Source organism: Lissotriton vulgaris, chromosome 1_2 (genome assembly GCF_964263255.1).
Source record: "Lissotriton vulgaris chromosome 1_2, aLisVul1.2, whole genome shotgun sequence".
Classification (NCBI taxonomy): domain Eukaryota; kingdom Metazoa; phylum Chordata; class Amphibia; order Caudata; family Salamandridae; genus Lissotriton; species Lissotriton vulgaris.
The window spans coordinates 11128723-11152279 of NC_141686.1; the positions used below are offsets into that span (position 1 = coordinate 11128723).

The 23557-nt window shown below is 44.6% G+C and overlaps 1 protein-coding gene across 2 annotated transcripts in view; it reads left to right on the top strand.

Moving 5' to 3' along the window:
- ARHGAP8 (Rho GTPase activating protein 8) overlaps positions 1 to 23557 on the top strand; it is an 877216-nt gene that overhangs the window by 838788 nt on the left and 14871 nt on the right. For both annotated transcript variants that reach the window (XM_086952738.1, XM_086952739.1), the window contains one exon: positions 18121 to 18224. In XM_086952738.1, coding sequence (XP_086808864.1) covers positions 18121 to 18224 — 104 coding nt within the window. The remainder of the gene's footprint in view (positions 1 to 18120; positions 18225 to 23557) is intronic.

The window sequence follows — 23557 nt, forward strand, 5'->3', positions numbered from 1 at the left end:
CATCTGGCCCCATATTCCCCAGAACTGCCTCTATAAATGCTGAGAGCCCTCCCGCATGGGGGCAATTGGCGAGGCCTTGATCTTTGGACTGAGGTGGGGTCGACGAAGGTGAGAGACCTTTACAGGGATGCTGAATTGCTCATGTTTGAAGAATTCTGCGTGGAGTTCAACTTGTCTTGGGTACATTTTTTATTACATAGAGTGCTTTACTTCAGCACTACGTAAACACTGTTGCACAGGGACCACCGAACCTCCAACAGAGCTGTTACTATATGGCTCTTCTGCAGGCACTATAGAAGCGTCTCTTGTTTGTATAGCGGTACAAAAGGGGGTGGGGATGGATGGAGCATCTGAACCAATCAAACACTCACACCCAGTCAACAGATCTGGGTTTAATCCATCACCGTTCTTTAGCCCACTCTGCCATCCCAGTTCAGACATGACCATATGCAAATCAGTCTGACCCTGTGCGTCATGGGAACAGTCCAGCCCAAACTGCCAAGCCATGCCTTCCCTGGACCGGAAACAAGCTTCCTAGGACCGGTTTCTGGCATTTCAGCCATCTTCAGCCAGGCTTGCTTGAATCCAGTGGCAAAGTGAGAAAGGGACTCACGTCTGAGCATACCCTGCCATCACCCCCTTTTGTACTGTCTTGTTTATATAGAGCATTGCATGCAGATCAACAACGACTGCTGGAAAAATTACGCTCTCAGTGGGAGGAGGATTTAGGTGTTCCTATCATTACAAAGATTTGGGACATGATATTGGATAGAACTCCCAAGGTCTCCAGGAATGTACGCTTTAAGCTTATTGATTACTAGGTCCTACATAGATCTTATCTGACCCCCGAGCGCGTAGGTATAGACTTCCAGATAGCGGGCACAGAAGGCCCTAGATGCAGTGAAAAAGGAGCGCACATACTATATATGTTCTGGACATACCTAGGTTACAAGCGTTTTGGGAAGGGGGTCTTCCATGTGGTCGAGGAGAATATCGAGAGAGAGATCCCACACACCCTGAGACACTGTTTACAGAGTTGGTTCCCCCACACGTCTTAGACTAAAGACACAAGTTAGCTCGAGGACCTGGCATTTATCCTTGCAAGCGGGAGATCGCTTCGAATTGAAAGACACCTGGAGGCTCCCGCCTAAACATGTGAGAAGGAAAATGATAAAGTGGGCAGGGTGTGAGGGACTAATATTGATGAGAGAAGCCAGGAGAGGGATAGGAGATTTAGAGATAGCGCAAGCCTGAAGATCTATGGCAGATAGCCTCGTCAATCCTGAACAGGATATGCTCATGAGGTCACCTGAGGGATCCCCGGAGAGTCTCCTGATGGCTGAAACCCCTTTCTAGCTAGCTCTGTAGTAGTGACCTCTAAGCGAATATGGAGAAGGCAGACCTGCTAATTACTGTGTCACCTCTTCTTCTGTATCATGTAAGTGGGTCTCTTCCACCCCCAGACTTTTCCTAGATCACACCCTGTAGTACTGACTCATGGGGTAGAGGGGGGAGGGACAACCTAACTGTTAAGGTTCTGGCATTGTCACAATTTACATTCATGAATGTACCGGGGAGTATTTCTGGATCCAACCTGTCCAAGAATGCTATCTTGATTGTGTTGACGGATATGTAAAAGACAATAAAATGTGTTTACAAAAAAACTCGACTTTGATGGGAAGGGCACTTAAAAATTGCTAAACTACAATATCTTGGCATATTAGAGATGGAGGAGTCAGGTATGTATAAGGAGGACCCTTTAAAATAGGTTTTATATGCCCTGTGAATAGAGAAATTGCACACTACTTCACTTCCCTTATTGTAGTAAAGTACTTTCCAAAATCGACTTTGTCCTAGGAGCACTCTGAAGTGAGGATCTACATTATATTTGCATATGCAGAACCCCTAAAGTCTCCTCTAGGTGTGCCAGGGGTGGGGGGTCCAGTAGCTATAACCAGGGTTCTTACAAAAGAGGTTTTATAGGACCTGGTGTTGGAGAAATTGGACATTTCATTTACCCATTGTAGATTCCCAGACACATAGGTGAACATTGCAATAGTTTATGAACTCATAACTAACGCTAGCAATCAAAGGAAATATCATTTAAGGACATAGGAGAATGGTATGATAAATCCAACAATATGCTATTGTTGAATTTATCCTGAAGTGTACAAAAAAGGAGTTATAAGACTTCCTGTGGTCTGCCCTGATTGATCAGATTTAAGACGATTAGCCAGGCTGCTTTGATGAAGTGATAAGTGTCACCCAGGGAGAGAGGCAGTGTCAGCTCCTCCTCTGCTAAGGCGAAAGAGAGTCGTCCCACTGAACGAAAGGGAAAAATAGCATTATAATAACTAATGTTATTATCATGTTATTTCTCCTATAGCTGTCAGTGGCTCTCAGGTGGGGCAGGGCGGGCAGGGATAGCCAGAGCAGGGAAGGAATGCTGTGCACTCCCAAAGTGCACATGAACTGTTTGGCTGGCCCTCACTGTTCCAGTTTGAGCGCCGGATCACAGTGCTCAGACCAATCACAACGCTGCAATGCAGCGTTGTAATTGGCTCAGGGGAGCCTGTCTAGCGGGTACCTCCTGGTGCGGGTCTGTAGGAAGATAACGAGGGCGCAGACGAGGCGGCAGCCAGCTGTTCTGGGTAAGGTTTTGAAAAAAATATATTTTTCATTCCGTCCTTCGCCGACCCTCCCTCACCCCTTCGCCTCACCACCTGTGTCCGGTAGCATCTGCTACTGGAGAGAGGCTATCTCTTGAAAGAGGACCCTACTCCACAGGAATGCCAGAGCATGGGGAGGGGTTGTAAAGCATCAGCTTCAAATGCAGAAGGGGACAGGCAGAGACAACCAGGTTCATCTATCCCTGATTCACTCTAAACCCAGCCAGATAGTAGGCTTAAGGAAGGAATTTGCAGATGCCAGGAGAAGGAGAGCTATGGAAATGAGCCATACTGGAGGTTGGTTTAGCTAGTTCTTGATCCTCTGCTGAGATTTCAGCCAAATTGAATTTTGAAAGAATAGTGCTCTCTGAGAGACCATTGTGACACACTTTGCAGACCCTCCATCATTTTGCGATTCACAAAAAAATCGCGAAATCGGCTGACTAGCGCGATTGCCACGATATTACCAATTCCGGCCTCGATATTAACAAAAAAGTGTCTAACGGGAGACAGAAAAAAACCAAGGCTCTTTTATTGACTGTGCACTCACGTTATTACCTGCCACCATCTAACCGTCCAAAATCTGCCTCCTCCTGGCCAAGCTGTGAAGAGGCAGTCAAGAAGAAACTGTGGGATTGACTTGTAACACGCACTGACCGGGACGAGAGCAGCAAATGTTACACATCAGACACAAACACATGCCAACTCAGGTACAGTCTGCCTGCCTTCATGAATCAATCTTGCTTTTATGTTACTTTTAGTGCAGAGTTTAATTACTTGGCCTGTTTGTCACTTTACACAGGCATAAATATCTGCGTCATGCTGATAAATCCTGCTTGTATTCTTCTTAGGAAAGGACGTCCCTCGTGTCTTACATCTCTAGTCAGTTTTTTTTTTAGCTCTGGCCTTGTAGCGCCTTGACGGTGGTACCAGAGTTAGGTCGTGCACCAAAACGCTTGTTGCGTCACTATTACCCAAATTGGAACCAGGAAAACACACAATTATTGTAATGATGCAATTTATGTGATTAATTAATCGTTGTATGGTATAATCTACTTGCAAACTGTTGTTCAGTGCTGGTAAATCATTGTTTGTATTAAGAACTCTGTGTAGGAATATACCCCACATTGTATGGCCTGGTTTCATATGCCAGATGGTTTTAATGTGTTGCAGGCTTAAAGAGTATGAATGGATGAAGTATGACTGACACATATAGGAGTGTAACATTTTAGTCAGTGTGGAATGTAGGGTGGGAGGTACAGATGTATACATTGATCTCGATATCATTTGTAGTACATGTTGAACATAATAGCAATGTATTTATTATTGAACACAAGCACAGATTTTCAGATAGTATAAAAATTAAACGGTATAAAAATGTAATGTTCTCCAGTAAAAACGTTTTTTTAAGTGCTTGAGAGTATTTATGATTCTATTGTACATGTTTTGATCTCAATAAAATAGTACTGTCCTTATGGTTACGAGTTCTACCAATACTGTAAGGTGGAGTGGGCAGTTTTGATTATTGTAGTGGTTTCTTTCCCCTGTTTGTCTCCTTAATTCGTTTTTCTCCAGATGCCCTCTTACATTTAGTAGACTCTCCCTGTAGCTCTGCTGTGGCCCACAGATGCACATTGTGTTATGGAAGTCTCCCATTCGCCACCTAGGCTAGCTCCTTCATTCCACTGAGTATATCCAGCACCTTCCAAGGCTTCATTTATTTTGAGCCAGAAAATGACTATCCCTGTGCCCGATAAGTGTGCCACGTCTGGTGCAAGGCTTCCCACTCCGGGTCTGTTCAAAAGACTGTGTTTAATGAAAGTAAAACCAGATTGCTTAAAAGAAATGTGTTCAAGCAGGGACACTCAAAGTATGAGCCAGGCACTGTTTGCGGCCCCCCAGACCTTTGCATGCATCAAAAGCAGCACTGGACTGCTGTTTACTTGACTCAGCACAAACATTAAAAAGATGTTAAATAGACAGGCAAGCTTTTATTTAAAGGTTCATTGAAGTTAAGGAAGCAACTAGGGGCCAGATGTAGGTCGCCAATACCGGTCGGTAACGGCCGATTTATGGCAATTACCGAATCGGTAAATACCGATTCGGTAATTACCGAATCATACCAATTCGGTAAAAATTACCGAATTATTACCTACATCTCATATACCGAATCTAGAATACCGAATCGGTAAAATTCGGTATTCTAGAGTCGGTAAATGAAATTTACCTACATCGGGCTGAGGAAATATAAATTTTATGGTCAAGAAATGTTCCCTAACGTGTACCCCACCGTCTCCATGTACGAGCTTAAAGTGCATGTAACTTCCCTCCTGTGCCAGCTATGAAGATGCAAATACATTTGCGTCCAACGTTAACATGTCCTCTTTTAGATCCACCCTGAACGGGTTGAATATTCCGTTCCTAAGTATGCCATGCCAACGTCTTTTTGTGGTGTACTTTATACGTTTTTCAGCTCTGGCGAAGTAGGCCCTGAATTCTGCCATTGAGCCTTTTCCTGTCTTCTGACTCTGAACGCCTCAGCCTGGGCTGCCTCTGTACCCGTGACCTCTGCCTTACTCCCTGCGCGGCTAACGGCGCTTAGCTCAGCCTGTTGCCTGCCAAGACTGTATTCAACCTTCGAATTATCTGCTCCGCTCCTCAAACATACATTCCTGCCTACTAGTTCAAGTAAACATCCTTCCAGCTGCAGAGCAAAGGGCCCGGCCTCACTGTCTCCGTGCAAGTAATTCATAGCTTCTGTTACCATGGTAGGCCCATGCCCCCTCGCATCTCATGCAGACACGTAGACGCTTATACACGCACTCACAGTCAGTATAGAATAGCCTCTGCCCAAGAGACCTTTTCCTCTAGATAATATGGTTCCCAAACATCAGATATCAGATATGATATAGGTACGAGTTGATCTGAGATGCCAGACTTCTGCCTCTTTCCGCTAGCGTAAATGTCAAGTCCCCTGCACCCTCCAGCTCCACGTCAATCACACGTCATGCAGCTGCGCGCGCATCCAGACCTCAGATTTCTGCTGACATTGCAAGATTCTGCCATGTATCCACCCACTTGTGACACTTACATGTGACGTTTCTAGCACACACCTCTATGTTCACGCCTAGTTCACGCCTTTTGATTACGTATTGCTAACACGTGTGTGTTTTTATCTTGTTTCTCTCAGCTGTTACGCCTACTGTATTGGTATTCATTATATGGTTTAAGTATAAAAGTTATGTCTTGTCAATAAAGTAGGCTCTATCCCTTCCTGCACCCCAGTGGTGTCAGGAACCCGATATCCGGTACCAGAACCATTCCTTTTTAAAGGAATAAAACCCCTAAGAACTCTAACACCACGGACTCTGCGTCTTTCTTTCCGATTGAGTTATTTTTGATTAAGTACTTACCTGCATAGAAATTAGGACGGTAAATAAAATATTTACCACATTATTTTGGCGCCCGAACAGGGACCCCTCCCCCACCTTACGCGCCGGTTGGTGCGTTGCAACCTTTGCCCCCTGCCATAAGTCAAGACGGACAATTACGCGTACCCGCAGGATTTCCTGTATCTCCCTCTGGCCCACGGAGGTGACGGAGACTGCGATCAGCACCCAGACGAGGCGGTGAGGAGTGCGGAGGATCCGGACCAGAGCCTAGCCGAAAGAAGCAAGGTCCGAGGTGTCCAGAGGCCCACCAGTTTCCGAAGTATCCACGTGTCGAGTCGAGTCGAGTCCGGTCCAGTCCAGTCGAGTTTTCCGAGGCCTTCTGTTCCGTGCTTCCCGGTGAGTACCATTGCTGGGACGTATCTAGACAGGTGCATTATTATGTATCCGGTAAAGACGGGTTTGGGTACACAAACGCGGTCTGCACTGTTTTAGACAGTGTATCTGTACTGTTTAGCAGTATATCAAGCATTCAAGTTCTTGCACTGTTCTCGACAGTGTATCCGTGCTGTTTAGCGGCACATCTAGTATCAAGGTAGTCATATATGTTCAAAATGTTTTCATGTGATTAATGTCGTGGTATGAGTGACTGTTTGATGTACATTATTGTGTTTTTGTGTAACTAGCTGTGTTCAGAGTAAGTAACAAGTATCGAGTATCCAGTACTAAGTAACAAGATGCCGTTCTTCAATAAACTAAGACAGATAGGAACTAGGAAACGGATGCTAGAGGAAGAAATTCCTATCCCCCCTAGGGACACTCCTGGAAATTTTATGTACCCTAAGCACGGCTTAGATGCCATACTGTATATAGATTTATGGGCCGATTATACCAAGCACCTAGACGAGAGACACAGATGGCCCGTTACAGGAACATGGGATGCCGAGTGCATCATGAAGGTAGAAGAAGCGCTATGGAAAAAGAAAGCCAGACAATCTCAGAAAGACGCCATAGAATTTTGGCGTAAAGAATCACATAAACGTGCTGAAAGAGCACTCCGTAGAGAAGACAGACATAGAGAAGAGTCGGATAGAGTCCGAGAAAACGAATTAGTTACTGAAGGGATCCGAGTAAAAGGAGAACAAGTAGACCGTATGCGAAACAATCTTGTAAATGGCATGTACCTCGTGGCCGAGGGTTCGCCTGAAGCCACTTCAGAAATACCAAAAAATCTACTGTCGCCATTGGTTCCGACTAAAGTAAATCACAGGACCACCAAAGACATATTCCTTGCTTCCTATCTAGACGATGTAGCACCCGCTTACACCAATCCACGTGCCCGCCCGCCTACTGACGGTGACGGGGACGGAGGTGGCAACCCGCCTCAAGACCATATCCCGCCATTGCCGCGACAAGGTTCACCCGATCGACAGCCTGCTCCACTTGTTCCTCCACCTCCACCACTTCCCACACCCAAGATTAATATACCGAATCCGACTGCGCCTGATCCCAGTAAGAGACAAGTCCAGGTACACATACAGACTCCACAGAGAAATAATGCTCAAGCCTCTGCCTCAGGAGGTGCGACTGGAGGTCTCCAGACCCCGCCAGCAACACACAGATTCAACTTACAACATACACCCCAATCACCCCGTCTCGACATGCTCAAAGAACCCCTTCCAATTTGCAGATACGATCCAGTACCCGGTAAAGACGATAGAATGTTGATAGCATCACTCCGCTTGCGACAAGCTACAGATTACCTAGTGTTATTCCCAGGGATGGCTGATCATCTAGATAGAATATATCATTTTGTCCAGACTGGGGAAAATCCCGAAAGTATTAAGGAGGCTCTGGCACACCAGAAAGTTGACACTCAAGCATATAATACGGTTTTTCATAAATTGCTTAATAAGAGACCGAGACAGGCCTGGGGTAGACCAGGAAGAGATGGAAGCACTAAACAAGTGGGGTCAAAATATAGCCGACGGAAAGCATGATAGACAGAATTGCATAGCAAGTATGTACAAGAAAATCAGAAAAGCGGTAATAGAAATACACGAAAAAGAAAAAGAAAATGACAACTCCTCCGAGGAGGACGAACCTGAAGAACCAGAAACGACTAAAGAAATGATAGCGTATGTAGGTAAGGGAAATTACCTTAGGAAAGGCATTCGTCCGGAAAGCAAGAGAGTTTTTCTCTCTGGCATAGCAAAACCAAGTTCTCCTGAACATCTGTTTCAAGTTACCGATAAAATGCTTCAAGAACAAATGGGGTACCATGTACTCAATTCTATGGATGAACAAGAACTAGCCCGGTCAGCAGTGCTATGGGCTGACAATACTAACACGTACAATGATGACACAGTAGCACAAACATTTCTGAACCTTTCCCCAGACGAGCAGAAATTAGCTGGTGTATACATGATTCAGCATCTCATCACGTTATACAGACAACAACATTCTGATCCAGGTCCCTTACCGGATACATTAGAATCACTACTTATGAATAGATGGAGAGGCCTAAGTACCAGATTAATTCAAATAATTCTAGAACAACGACGTAAATATAACGCTTTCTTAGGCCCACAATATGTTTCAGCTCAGCCACCAGAAAGAAAAATGTGTCACTTTGAGCATTTTGACAGACAGAATCCCTTACGAGAAGTACACCCAGTTATGAATGCCAATCATGCCTTAGAACGTGTGTTTGTGTACACACCTTTAACAAAGTTAGAATTGTTAGAAATGAAGAAACTAGTACCCTGTCATGATAAAGACCCTGCAGGTTTTCACCGAAAACTTAAAGACATGTTACTCATGGGAGATTACACGTATACGGATATTATGAAATTGTTAAAAGTACTGCTGCCTACCGGCATCTACGAGAAACTCAAGGAAAAAGAATGGGAGGTGGGAGATAAAAAGATTATATGGACTGAAATAGAAGACGAGGAAAAAGGTCGTACCCCAGGGCTAGGCCTTGGGGACAAAGCTAAAGCATTACCAGGTTTAATAGTACAGGTCTTGCCAAGATTATTGACAACTAAAAAGGAAGACTGGGACGCAATCTCAGCCTGTAAACAGAAACACGATGAAGATACCAGTGACTTCTATTCAAGATTCGAGAAATGTTTCATTATTAATAGTGGCCTAAAACCAGGTAGCGAGTCGTACCCGCATCTTTTTGTAACAAAGTTAGTCGAGAATTCCCTGACATCAGTTAAGAACCGTGTATATAAAGTTGAAAGTACATGGCAAGCAAATACGCCATCCCAGATGTTACAAATGTTACAATACCACCAGAACAGAATTAGAGAAGAACAGGATCACGAACAGAGACGTATGAAAGACACGAAAATGAAAATGTTAGTGGCCCAGTCGGTTCCAGCCGACGGCCAGAGAAAGGGTACGACCCAGACAGGTAATGCAGCAGCTCCCGTTAAAGGGACATGCAACTATTGCAAACAGCCAGGTCACTACGTACATGAATGTCCAGTCCTGAAACACAATATAGCAACAGGTAAAACTAAAGAAAGACCGCATCCGCCTAGACAAGATCAGGTCCAGCAACAGACTTCACAGAATTCACAACCTATGCATACTTCACCACATCCAGCACAGACCGCAGCTGTATCACAGCCACAGCCACAGCCCATTGCCGCGACACAGCAAGTTTCACGACAGATGAACCAGTATGCCCAATCTGATTATCCCGATTATCAGCGATACACATGAAACAGCCTAGAGAGGGAGGTTGGCTTGCCTCTTATAGAGATTCCTGTAGATCAAGAGGGTCCTTATGTACACAGTCAAGTATTGGGAAAAGACAGAAAGTTTTTAATTGACACAGGGGCAAGCCGCACAACAATCACCCATAATGAAGTCCCAGGGGCACCCCTCTCAGGCTCACAGAATGTTTCCCTTGGTTTTTCAGGACAGCCTATTGTAAATGAAGTATCGAAACCAGTCCCCCTGGCTGTGGGTCCATTATCACGTGTTACAGACTTGCTACTGACTAAATCATGTCCAGAAAACCTGTTAGGTATCAAAACATTAAAGGCTCTAGGAGCTGTGATATGTTGTTCTCCGGAAGGAGTTAGACTTTTCCTGCGTGACTTTAAGGGTCACTATGTATTACGAGAGTTTGATGTCAGATTAAAAAATGTACCGAAACACCTGTGGGCACAAGGCCCAACCGATGTAGGTTGCATGCACATCACACCATACCGTGTTACACTCAAACCAGGAGTTGTTTTGCCGCGAATCAGACAATACAAGTTACCACCCGCTGCTGTAGTGGCTTTACTGGAAATAATTGAAGAGCTCATTGCCCAAGGAGTGGTCGTAGAAAACCGACTCCAATATCTGTAATTCCCCTATCATTCCGATTCTTAAACGTACTGATCCCAATGCACCGCCAGTATATCGGCTGGTGATTGATTTACGAGAACTGAATAAATGCATTGTTCCACAGTACCCTGTGGTTCCCGACATCTCATCCCTATTGACTGCTATTGATTCAGAAGCGACGTTCTTTACTGTAATTGACCTTAAGAACGCCTTCTTCAGTGTGCCCATTGATCCAGAGAGCCAATACCTCTTCGGATTCAGTTTAAATGGACGAAGTTTCAAATTTTCACGCGCACCTCAAGGATTCACAGAAAGCCCCAGCATCTATAGCCAAGCACTGAAAAGACAACTTGATTGTATCCAAATGCCAGTTAATACCGCCTTACTACAGTACGTCGATGATCTGCTGATCACCGCACGAAGTGAACCCGAATGTGAACAAGCATCACTGACAGTTTTACATTTTCTGGCCGACAAGGGACACAAGGTGTCTCCTTCAAAGCTACAATTCTGTGTTCAGCAAGTTGTGTACTTGGGTCACTTGCTGTCCAAAGTGGGGAGACAGCTCACTCCTGACCGCATCCAGTTAATTGTAAATATGCCACAACCCCAGACACAAAAGGAAGTGCGGGCCTTTATAGGCCTCACCTCGTACTGCAGACAGTGGATTCCTCAATATGCATTTCTAGCTAAACCACTCATTCAGTTGACAACACAGGAGGCAGCGACTTCGACTGCCCTCCCTTGGACTCAAGAACATACACAGGCCTTTGAGGAATTAAAGAAAGCTTTATGTCAAGCACCAGTTTTAGCGACACCATGTTACAGCAAACCTTTTACACTTTTTGTTACAGAACGTGATGGTACAGCGTTGTCTGTCCTCACTCAAGATCAAGCAGGTTCACATAAGCCTTGTGCTTATTTTTCAAGTACATTGGATTCAGTAGCCCAGGCACTCCCTGCGTGCTTTAAGTCAGTTGCAGCGACAGCCCTAGCAATTAGACAGAGCGACTCAATTGTATTAGGACATCCATTGACAGTACAAGTTCCACATTCTGTAGAGGTCCTTCTAAACCGAACCCAGACTCAACACTTGACTATAGCACGACTGACAGGTTATGAATTGACGCTATTCCAGCCACACATAGAAATCAGACGCTGTAACATTCTGAATCCTGCAACATTGTTACCTTCAATTATGACAAATTCAGCCCCGCATGATTGTATAGAGATCATTAATGCAGTAACAAAGCCCCGACGAGACTTAACAGATGTTCCACTGACAAATCCAGACCTGACACTTTACGTGGATGGTTCATGTATGAGAACAAACACAGGAGAATTAGTGGCCGCGTATGCAGTGACCACTGAAACTGAAGTTAAAGAAACATATCGTATTGACACACTGTCCGCTCAAGCAGCAGAGCTCATCGCTCTGACCCGAGCCTGTATACTAGCCAAAAACAGAAATGTTAACATATACACCGATTCACGTTATGCTTTCGGAGTCGTACACGACTTCGGAGTATTATGGCAAGAACGAGGTTTCTTGACCTCTCACGGTGCCAAGATCCAACACGGTCCCCTCATTCAAGCACTATTAGAAGCAATACATCTGCCTTCAGGCATATCCATCTTGAAGTGTAAAGCACATACTAAAGTTACAGATTCCATTTCCCAGGGTAACGACCTGGCAGACCAAACAGCAAAACATACAGCATTGACTCACACCCAGACAACTGATGTGACAAAGACAATAGTGCCGACACATTGTATGACGGTTAGGGATCCCACACTAGATGTAATCGATATTCAGACACATGCTACTCCAGATGAAATTAAGAAATGGACTGAACTAGGAGGGATTCAGACAGATCAAGGATGGATGACGAAGGGAAAATCTACATGGTTTCTCCCCGACTCTATGGTTCAAGTCATAATAAATACAGCACATAGTCCAGCACACCTAGGAGAAAAAGCTATGTTAGACAGTTTACAGAATCTCTGGTACAACAAACATTTACGAGCAGCAGCAAAACAGAAAGTGCGTACTTGCATGATCTGTTGTCAGTTCAATCCAGGTAAAAGCGTCCCTGTAGAGCAAGGTGGATTTCATCCTCCCGATCACCCTTTTGAAGTCCTCCAGATGGATTATATCCAGATGGACCGTTGTCGAGGATTCAAGTATGTCCTCGTAGTTGTTTGTGCACTTTCCCGTTGGACCGAAGCATATCCAGTCCCAGATTACACTGCCCCGACCACTGCCAAGCAGCTGGTTCGTGAATTCTTCCCACGGTACGGCTTGCCTCGTATTGTGTACTCAGATAACGGACAGCCATTCTCATCCGAGCTCATGAAGCAGGTTTCACTCCTGCTAGGATACCAGTGGAAATTCCATTGCGTCCGACATCCCGAGGCAGCTGGCCTTGTAGAAAGACACAACCAGACACTGAAAACACGCCTCGCCAAAATATGTAAAGAGAAAGGGGTCGACTGGATAGTCGCCCTGCCAGTTGCACTGTTCTATATGAGAATGGTCCCCCATTCGAGATCAGGACTATCCCCGTATGAGGTGGTCTTTGGCCGACCACCAAATATGTGGGGGACGCCCATGCCTAAGAAAATAACCGATGTTGATTGTAATATGCTGACAGATTACCTTGCCTCCTTGATGTCTGCACTCCAATCATGTCGTTCACAGGTTGCCGCAGCCTTTCCTGACAACACTGATGTGAAGCCACACGATGTCCGTCCTGGCGATACTGTGTTGATTCGCAACTTAGACAGGAAAAGCCCGCTGGAGCCCCGCTGGAAGGAGCCGAAGATCGTCCTTCTGACCACGAGGACGGCGATTAAAGTGGAGGGCCGAAAGGGGTGGATCCACACGAGTCATATTAAAAAATGTAATGAACTGTTGCCAGAAACTGACTCTTCCACCCCCTCAAAGGACTGCCTCGAATCTAGTGACTTTAAAGTTCCCAAGAGAGAGAAAACTCCGCAAGAGGAGTACAGAACGAAATTATGATCTAGCAAGTCAGACAGTTTAATTGTTTAAGTCCTCCCCTAGGTGAATCGGTTAAATTAGTTTCTGACATGTATCCCCTAGATCGAGATAGAGAGAGAGAGAGACAATTCAAGAAACGTGCATATTGTAAATCACTCCGTAGTCACTGTATAGTGACATTATTGGTTATGTTTTTTCTAAGTCTTTTGATTATTGCGGCCAGTATATTGCTGCCCATATATTACCCTATCTTCAAGCGTGAACAATCTGCTTACAATGTCACTGCCGAGCATTCTTTTAGCGAATTACCCCCTCATGAGTTATCTTACAGACTTGCGCTGCGCAACAACACATTCATTAGTATGTTACATCACTCCCATCAGACTAATAATGCTACAAACTGTTGGATATGTGGCCGACTCCCTCCCTATCAGAAATACAAGGGAGTTCTGCCTCTCTTTCCATACCCGTTCACTCACAATGGCTCATGTGGAGCATGGTTTAGAATAATTAATTCCTTAGATCCTGATATTGCTGTTTTCGAAGGAAATTGGGTTTGGGGAAACTTGAACTTAGTTCTGCTTAATGCCTGTTATCCTGACAAGAAGGGACTCCCCACTAGAATAGGAACTGATCTAGAAAATGAAGTATATGGATTAGGTAATTACACAATTAACCTTATGATTCTTACTGTTGAATCCGAAGCTGCACCAGTTCTCCCTGCTATGTCAGTATTACCAGTCACAGGTGACTTATGTGTCAGAAAGAAGGGTTCAGTACACTTAGGTCATAGTAAATGTACTACTGTGGTCGAATTCAGTGATCAAGGCAAGTCTTCATTTAGAGCTACTCGTCATTCCTACTTTGTTTGTGGCCATACCGCATACATACGCTTACCTCCAGATTGGGATGGTACCTGTTACATTGCATTCCTTTTACCGCCTGTTTTTCTAACGCCTCCTGATTATCACAGAAATACAAATCTAGTAAAGAATAGACTCCGAAGAGACCTCCCGATTGTCGACTATACTGAAACGGCATGGGAGCAATACACAGACTTTAATAAAGGTTTCTTCCCCTACTTAGGTACTGTCTTTAATAGTAAACTGATACGAAAATTAACTAGGACCCTCGAAGCAGTAGTGAACGAAACTACCTCCGCTCTAGGCAACTTAACAGAGGAGCAATCTGCCATGCGGGTTGTTGTTCTTCAAAATCGTCTTGTTATTGACGTCATCCTAGCAGATAGGGGCGGAGCTTGTAAGGTCATCGGGTCAAGTTGCTGTGTTTTCATTCCAGAAAACGCGCCAACAGTATATAAAGCTATCACACGTCTTCATAAAATTGCAAGTTTAATACATCAGAATCCAGGCACCTGGACTTGGTCCGGTTGGTTCTGGACAACGTTGACCGCTTGGGGATGGAAGATCCTATCCTTCCTAGGCATTGCCCTTGTTATAGTATTCAGTTGCTGCCTGTGCCTACAGTGTGGGCCAGCGATTTGTGGTCTGTGCGCCACTTCATGTATTCCACATTCAAGTTTCCACTCGAAACGCGAAAAGAAGAAAGAAGAGCAAATGATGTTACAAGAACAGACTGATCGATTAATGAGGATCGATATATCATGAAGGGTCCGTAGGGAACAAGGAGGGAATGAGGAAATATAAATTTTATGGTCAAGAAATGTTCCCTAACGTGTACCACACCGTCTCCATGTACGAGCTTAAAGTGCATGTAACTTCCCTCCTGTGCCAGCTATGAAGACGCAAATACATTTGCGTCCAACGTTAACATGTCCTCTTTCAGATCCACCCTGAACGGGTTGAATATTCCGTTCCTAAGTATGCCATGCCAACGTCTTTTTGTGGTGTACTTTATACGTTTTTCAGCTCTGGCGAAGTAGGCCCTGAATTCTGCCATTGAGCCTTTTCCTGTCTTCTGACTCTGAACGCCTCAGCCTGGGCTGCCTCTGTACCCGTGACCTCTGCCTTACTCCCTGCGTGGCTAACGGCGCTTAGCTCAGCCTGTTGCCTGCCAAGACTGTATTCAACCTTCGAATTATCTGCTCCGCTCCTCAAACATACATTCCTGCCTACTAGTTCAAGTAAACATCCTTCCAGCTGCAGAGCAAAGGGCCCGGCCTCACTGTCTCCGTGCAAGTAATTCATAGCTTCTGTTACCATGGTAGGCCCATGCCCCCTCGCATCTCATGCAGACACGTAGACGCTTATACACGCACTCACAGTCAGTATAGAATAGCCTCTGCCCAAGAGACCTTTTCCTCTAGATAATATGGTTCCCAAACATCAGATATCAGATATGATATAGGTACGAGTTGATCTGACATGCCAGACTTCTGTCTCTTTCCGCTAGCGTAAATGTCAAGTCCCCTGCACCCTCCAGCTCCACGTCAATCACACGTCATGCAGCTGCGCGCGCATCCAGACCTCAGATTTCTGCTGACATTGCAAGATTCTGCCATGTATCCACCCACTTGTGACACTTACATGTGATGTTTCTAGCACACACCTCTATGTTCACGCCTAGTTCACGCCTTTTGATTACGTATTGCTAACACGTGTGTGTTTTTATCTTGTTTCTCTCAGCTGTTACGCCTACTGTATTGGTATTCATTATATGGTTTAAGTATAAAAGTTATGTCTTGTCATTAAAGTAGGCTCTATCCCTTCCTGCACCCCAGTGGTGTCAGGAACCCGATATCCGGTACCAGAACCATTCCTTTTTAAAGGAATAAAACCCCTAAGAACTCTAACACCACGGACTCTGCGTCTTTCTTTCCGATTGAGTTATTTTTGATTAAGTACTTACCTGCATAGAAATTAGGACGGTAAATCAAATATTTACCACAGGGCCCTAGGTTTCTTGCTCAGCTTTTCAGCACTGGTAGTTCTGAAATGTAGGTGCCGAGACGGGTCCCTATTGAGCTCTCAATTTTTACTCTCCGGGTGAAAAAAAAAACCTGCAGCTGTCACTGCTTTAGATGTAAGTTTGAAGAAACTACTTTGTCAGTTTTATACAACGGAACCTTGGAGCGTTTTACATGAGCTCCACTAAACAAGGAAACAGGATGCTGAGCCAGTTTTTTCATCCTAGTTAAAGTCCTACACACACCCCGCTGCTGTTACCTAATTGCGGACTTCATTCCAAACCTAAGTCACATGCAGATAGAGACGTGCAGATTGGTATAGAACAATCACTCTGGCCTTGAGGCAAACACTCCTCTTGGCCTACAGTTATAGCACATTCTGGACGTGTCCATGGAGGCAGCGGTGCCCCGGCCGAGGTGCATACATCGAAAAAGCGCCTCCTTTCACACGGCGCAGATTGGACACTTTAAACATGCCCACTTCACAGTGGAATACTCTGCTAAATCAGTTTACATTGATTTAAGGCTGAAAAGGAATTATTACAAGAAAATAAAGTGCCGCAATAATGCTGCTAAAGTTCCATTTTTGTGCCGCTAAATTTCCATTTTTGTGCCACTAGATTTGCAATTCTATGTTGCAATATCCTGGGGGTCTCACTTTGGAGGAAGTGGTCATGTTCTGGGTCGCACACTAGCAAAAAAAATACTTGTTTCCGAGGTTCTGGCGTAGTCATCTTTGAGCAAATGTACAAACTACATGTTGAAGTTTGAAGGCACCCTCTTCTGTAAAGAAAAAAAAGACAGTCCCTGACCTCATTCACGGATTGGAATGCTTGAGCATGGAGTCTAACATAGGACAATGTCTATCATAAACTGAATGGAGAACTGAAAACCTTCCAGAAGGTATATCATTTTTTTACAGGAAGTGGTGGGAGCACACTGCTTACCTCCCAGCACAGTTCGCCCCTTAGCATTATGGTAAATGCAGTTTGCAGTGCAAGCTTACTTGGTATTTTGCTTGAGTGTTCCACCAAAGTTGGTGCAGGTTAGTGCTGTCATCTCTAGACACGTATTTTATCCGTCATTAGTAGAGATCAAAAAACGATTTTCTTCTGGGGTTGCTGAGCAGGCTGCCACAATTCTTACAGGTCTGAGTACCTCTCACAGGCACATAGGTGCCTCTCCACAAGCTCAGTTGCTCAAGGGAGCCGTTTTAAACATGAAGGCGTTTTTTGCAGGAAGAAATTATGTCAAGATTTTGAAAAAAAGGGCCATGAAGAGCCACTTGAAGTGTTATTGAAGAGATAAACTCCCACAAGAGTTATTGTTGCCTTGAAGAAGTCCCATCAGAAAATAAAGGGATGAAACGCGTAGGCTGTTGCTCATTTGGCTGTTGCACAATTTGGAATTGTTCATCTATCATGTTATGGGAATTTTAAATTAAAAGAAGATGAAAATGGATATCTTTTAGAGATTGATTTTCGTGATGTATGGTGTCTTTACTGTTGTTTGATCCAGACATAATGAATTGTGAACTATAAGAGGAATTCTTTAAATGTTGTAAAAATCTTAGTGTGCTCCTCAAACCCTTGTTTTTTTATGTATATAGATATATGTGTATGCATATATATGTGTATATATATATGTGTATATATATATATATATATATACACACACATATACACACACACACATGGGTGCATTTTTTGTCATAAAGATGACTATGACTACCTTGGGTTCTCCTCCACTTTCTCACCCATCATTGGCATTCTATTATTTTGATAGACAACAAGTTCACAAATTACCTTTTGATTGCAGGTGTGGAAAGCATCTTACGAGTGGCTCATTGTAAAGAAGTAGTGCACAAATTACCAGCACACAACTATGCTGTTTTGAAATACCTGATGTGTTTCCTTAATTTGGTGAGTATATCTGAGTATAATTATCTGTTAACATTTACTCCGCATCGGATGAGGTCTGTGTTCTGCCGGTTAAAGTGGCTTTAAAAATGGATTCCAAGTCAGCTACATGATGTTGGACACAGGTTACCACTAACAAAGCTCCTAGTTGTATTACAGGTGGACTACTGGTTACTTCACATACAAATGTACAGTTGACATGTGACTTGACTGGTTGTTGCTAGTTGGCCAGCGAAAATGTAATTAGCAAAATTGCAGGAAGTATCTTCAAACCTGGTCTAATTGGTTGAAAATGAGGACCTGATATTCTATACCAAATGTGGAAATCTAGAACAAAATATTCACCTATATTATATCCAGCTATAAAAAAAGAAAAGTGACATTGTCAAGAGGGCATCCGATGTATTCTCATGGAAGCGCGTACAGAATGTAGAGTGAATGTTTGACTGATTTGTTCTCCTAACTCTCGGAGGAAACGGTGTATGTGAAGGGATCCTGTGGATGCCGGACAAGGCAGGAGCATATATGAAACCGCATGCACAAAAAAGCATAGATGTTGTAGGATGGAGTATGAAGAGCTAAACATTGGTTTAGTTGGGCTTTATCTCATAATTACTTGTGTGTTAGTTAGTGGCATTTACATACACACTGGCACCATCTTGGCGTCTAAGCCAAAAAACAGAAAATACATTTGTACATCACACGTGATATTCCTAAATTGGCCCCGGCCTGCGATTCCACGACACCCCAACTAGTTGCACATAGTTGTAGCTTACTTGCATGTCCCTAAGAGAACACTATGTAGTATACATTCTCCTGTCACTGGTGGGGGAGCGAAGGTTTCAAATCTTATAAAGGCAGACTCCTTGTGACGCACTGTCACCTTCCCAACTGGTTTCCCGAATTAACCTCTTTATTGCGCGAACATGTCGTCACACTTTCTGTTTTCTTTGCCGAAAATAATGTTACTTAAAAGTGTTACATTTAAAATACGAACCAAAAGAAAAAAATAACCAGTAAAAAAAATCAAGTCCCACCATCAATTTAATTAGTACAGTCAAAAATGTTTTGCCACTAGCTTTCCTCCATAAGTCACTCGTCGCCTCTCAGTCGCTTGCTTGAGAGGAACCACCACCAAACAAGGAGGCATACTCCACCCTGTTTCAGCACTAAGGGTCGCCGTGTTAGGATTAAGGCAGCTGTCTCCTCCATAGGTTTGATTGCAGGCCCCCTCAAGATATAATTGTTGATGTAGATCTGTAGAGATTTGCAGTAATCCTCCGGGCACTCCTTTACCTCATGAGTTCTGCCACGGCCCACCATGGGACTATCAAGTAAAAATCTTGCATCAGCAGCGCCCCTAAAACTGCACCGAAAACACCTGGTTAAGTTCTGTGTATCTTGTGTTATCTGTTTGTACTGTTCTATTTCTATCTCCTTTAAAAATGTTGTTGTTGGTGGGATCACCTCTGCTCCGGTGCGGAGTTTTTCACAATGGTCAATACATTTTGTAAAATTTTTGGAATCTAGAATTTTTATTTAGGTACTATTATTTCATTTATATAACTTGGGTGTATTTAAATGGCATGGACGTGGTCTCGTGGCAGCTGAGCGCTCTGCATAGGACAGTGTGACCAGTATCATTGCCGGATAATTGACTAACTTGGGAAGGAGAGAGGACCGCAGTGACATGGCAGGCGTGTGTGGCAGTTTATATTAGAAACGACTGCTGATTATATATCAGGTGTTGGGGGGGGGGGGCTGTATAAGTTTTGAGGGCGGTGGTAGTGAGAAGAGAAACCTGCCTTGAATTTCCACATTATATTTTTGAGGTGTGAATTAACACATGATCCAGCAATACCCTTGTTCTCCTTAGTAGACACAATGAGTGGCTCTGCCCGCTGTTACTTCCCTTGGCTTTCTGCCGGTGCCATGCTGCTCAGGTTAGCTGCTGAAAGCAACGACTGGCCACTGCTTATATATTCTCAAAACTAATCAGAGTTTAAAATACAAATGTTAAATCATGTGCCTCTAAGCAGTTGTCTAGGGACCACTATCAAAGCGCAGTGACCAAGTTCTTGCAGAATTGTACATCTACCAAAGCTCACCCAGGTTATTGCAATCACTCTAAAAGTTAAAAGGTGGGCTTATTTCCTGAATATGACCCTGCAGTTAAAGGGCACTAAGTGGGTCCCTATAAGATTGAAGGTGTAGGCCAAACATGGAGTATATTTTATCTAACCATGGTTGGGCATGGTAGATAAAAATGTATTACCACAATCTGAATGCAAATCCAAGGTCAGTGATTGGCATGGAAGTTAATCACCACCCACTTAACACAATTTGGCTTACAGTACTGGGCTCCTGCGTGGTTCCTTTTGAAAGATTTGCAAGTAGAGTACTTCCAGCAAAAGCCCATTGTCTTCTCTTTGAACACGCAAGTGTAACTGGCGGAGACACTGACACAACTGAAGCAAGGCATAGAGCAGTAGCAGTAATTTACCCGGTCAATCAATCAGGTGTTTGTAAAACGCGCTACTCACCCGCGAGGGTCGCAAGGTGCTGGGGGGAGGGGGATGGGGTGGTGCAGCTCCGGTTCAGTCGAAAAGCCAGGTCTTGACGTTCTTCCTGAAGTTGTGGAGAGTGGGGGAGGGCCTGATGCCGACGGGGAGCTCGTTTCAGTCTTTGGCTGCTACGTAGGAGAAAGCTCTTCCGCCTGCTCTGGTTCGGCTGATGCAGGGGTCTCAGTGAGAGCAAGGTCGGTGGAATGGAGGGTCCTCTTCGGTACGTGGAAGGAGATTCTCTTGTTGAGGTATTTGGGTCCGATGTTGTGGAGGGATTTGTAGGTGTGGGTGAGCAGTTTGAAGTTTACTCTCTTCTCGACGGGGAGCCAGTGGAGGTCTCGCAGGTGTTGTGTTATGTGCTCATACCGTGGTGTGCCGAGGACGAGTCTCGCTGCTGCATTCTGGATGGTTTGGAGTTTGTGAAGGAGAGTTCTTTTGATTCTGGCATAGAGGGAGTTGCCGCAGTCCAGTCTGCTGGTTATGAGAGCATGGGTGGTGGTTTTTCTGCATTCGGGGGGATCAATTTGAAGGTTTTGCGGAGGATCCAGAGGCAGTTGAAACTTGTGGAGGTGGCGGAGTTGATCTGGCGGGTCATGTTGATGTAGGAGTCGAGGATGATACTGAGGTTCCATTCTTGGTCTGTCGGTGTGGGTGGGCTCCCTTAGGGCGGAGGGCCACCAGGTGTTGTCCCAAGCAGAGGTGGAGGTTCTGAGAATGAGGACCTCGGTCTTCTCTGAGTTGAGCTTTATGCAACTGCTATTCAGCCAGGCCGCGACATCCCTAATTTCTTACTGGAAGCAGAGTCTGGTGTCTTCAGGGTTGTTGGTGAGAGATAGGTGAGCTGGGTGGCGTTGACGTATGATACAATGCGCAGCCCGTGCTATCTGACGATGGCGGCGAGGGGGGCCATGTAGATGTTGAAAAGCGTGGGGCTGAGTGAAGATCCTTGGTGTACTCCGCAGTTGATCTCTGTGGATTCAGAGGGGAATGGTGGAAGTCTGATCCTCTGGGTTCTGCCAAAGAGAAAGGAACGGATCCAGGAGAGGGTGGTTCCTTGTATCCCAGCATTGTGCAGTCTGGCAGCGAGGGTGTGATGAGAGGCGGTGTCAAAAGCTGCGGAGAGGTCTAGTAGGAGGAGAGTTGCAGTGTGTCCCTTGTCGAGTAGCATGCAGATGTCCTCGGTAGCAGCGAGGAGGGTGGTCTTAATGCTGTGGTTGCTTTGGAAGCCGTACTGGGATGAGTCTAGGATGGAGTTCTCTCTGATGTAGGCATATTTTGCACCTACAGTTGGGCTTTATGAATCTCCCCCTGGATTTACAAGGACACATTCCGTGCCCGCTGCCACAATGCACCACCCGACTGACGGGTCCAGATGCAACCACGGAAAGTACAACTGATTTGCCTTGTTTAATCAAGACCGTGTCAAATTACCTCTGTTGCCTTCTACTCCTCCAGTGATGTACAGTGACAGCTGATCATCATTAGTTCTTCTGCTGTCCATTCTGCCAGCGCCAGAACAGCTTTACCTAGTTGATGGCAATCTGCCAGTCGCCACCATTTTATCTTTGGCCTTTTCCCACTCTAGCATATGGTGGTTCCCGCCATACACTGCAGACTTGTTGTGCCGGTGCTATCTTGAACAAAGAAGAGACAAAAGTGACAGTATCAGCATTGCCTGGTCTGCTTCTTCAACCTACTAGAAAAACTTTTAGAGTTGCCAGTAAGGGCTCTAGAAGCTGATTGAGTTCAGGTACGTCAACAGTTGCTCCTGCTACTGACACCTTTCCCTGACATGCTGGAGTTTTGTGTCGCTTCATCCTTTTCCTCAGCCAAGGAACTCCCATAGAATGAACACATACTAGAGCTCTGCCTTATTTAAACCTTTCAGATATCCTGTCCTAGACAGAATCCGATTCTTCATGAAGAACCTGCTTTGTCCAACAAAGGAGGAAAAAGTCCCTTTTTGGTTGCTAGCAGTGACGGACGTTCCATGCCTGCAGGAAGTGTAGACCACCACCAGGCCCAATGAACAAAACACAATGCACCCAAGTTACCTAAATGCTCATCCTCGGGGAGGGGTGGGCGATGAAAAATCTCCAGTCTTGTCCTTCCTTTGATTCCTGTTTATGGACACGACTAGCTGTGCTGCTGTCTGGTCTACAACCCAATAAACAGTTCAGTCCATACCTGTAGCATTTAAATATTTTCTTAAAAGTAATGTAGATTATTCTGTATTTTGTGACCTTCTAGAATCAATATGCTTCTCTTTACACCACAATTTCCTGATTAATTGCTTCGATTAGAACATTTAATAAATCCTCATTAGATCCATAAAATATTTGGATATGTATGTTTTTTGACAGAAGATATACAACAAAGCTTTAAAATAGCCCAAAATCCACACAGGGATTCCTGGCTGGTGTATATGCATGTGCTGCTGCTCCATAGGTATGGAGAAAATTGCAGTAGCAAATCATTATTTAGTGGTAGGATGTGGGTGTTCCATGACGTGGTATGAGTTAAGTTAGTGGACGTCCAGAAATACACATATTTGAGGGAACGCACACATTTCAGTCGAAGTCATTTCCTCCCTGGAAAGGTTGGACTTTTACTACAGCAATGGAAACTGATCACCCCAAGGTTTGCTGGGTGTGCTGGGCAAGAGCTTTCCCCATGGGTAATTTTTTTCTCAGCTGGGAAAAAAAACTATGCATTTGAACAGAGGGTCCATCCACATGTAGGAATGTATATGCAATGTAGAATTCTGCCCAA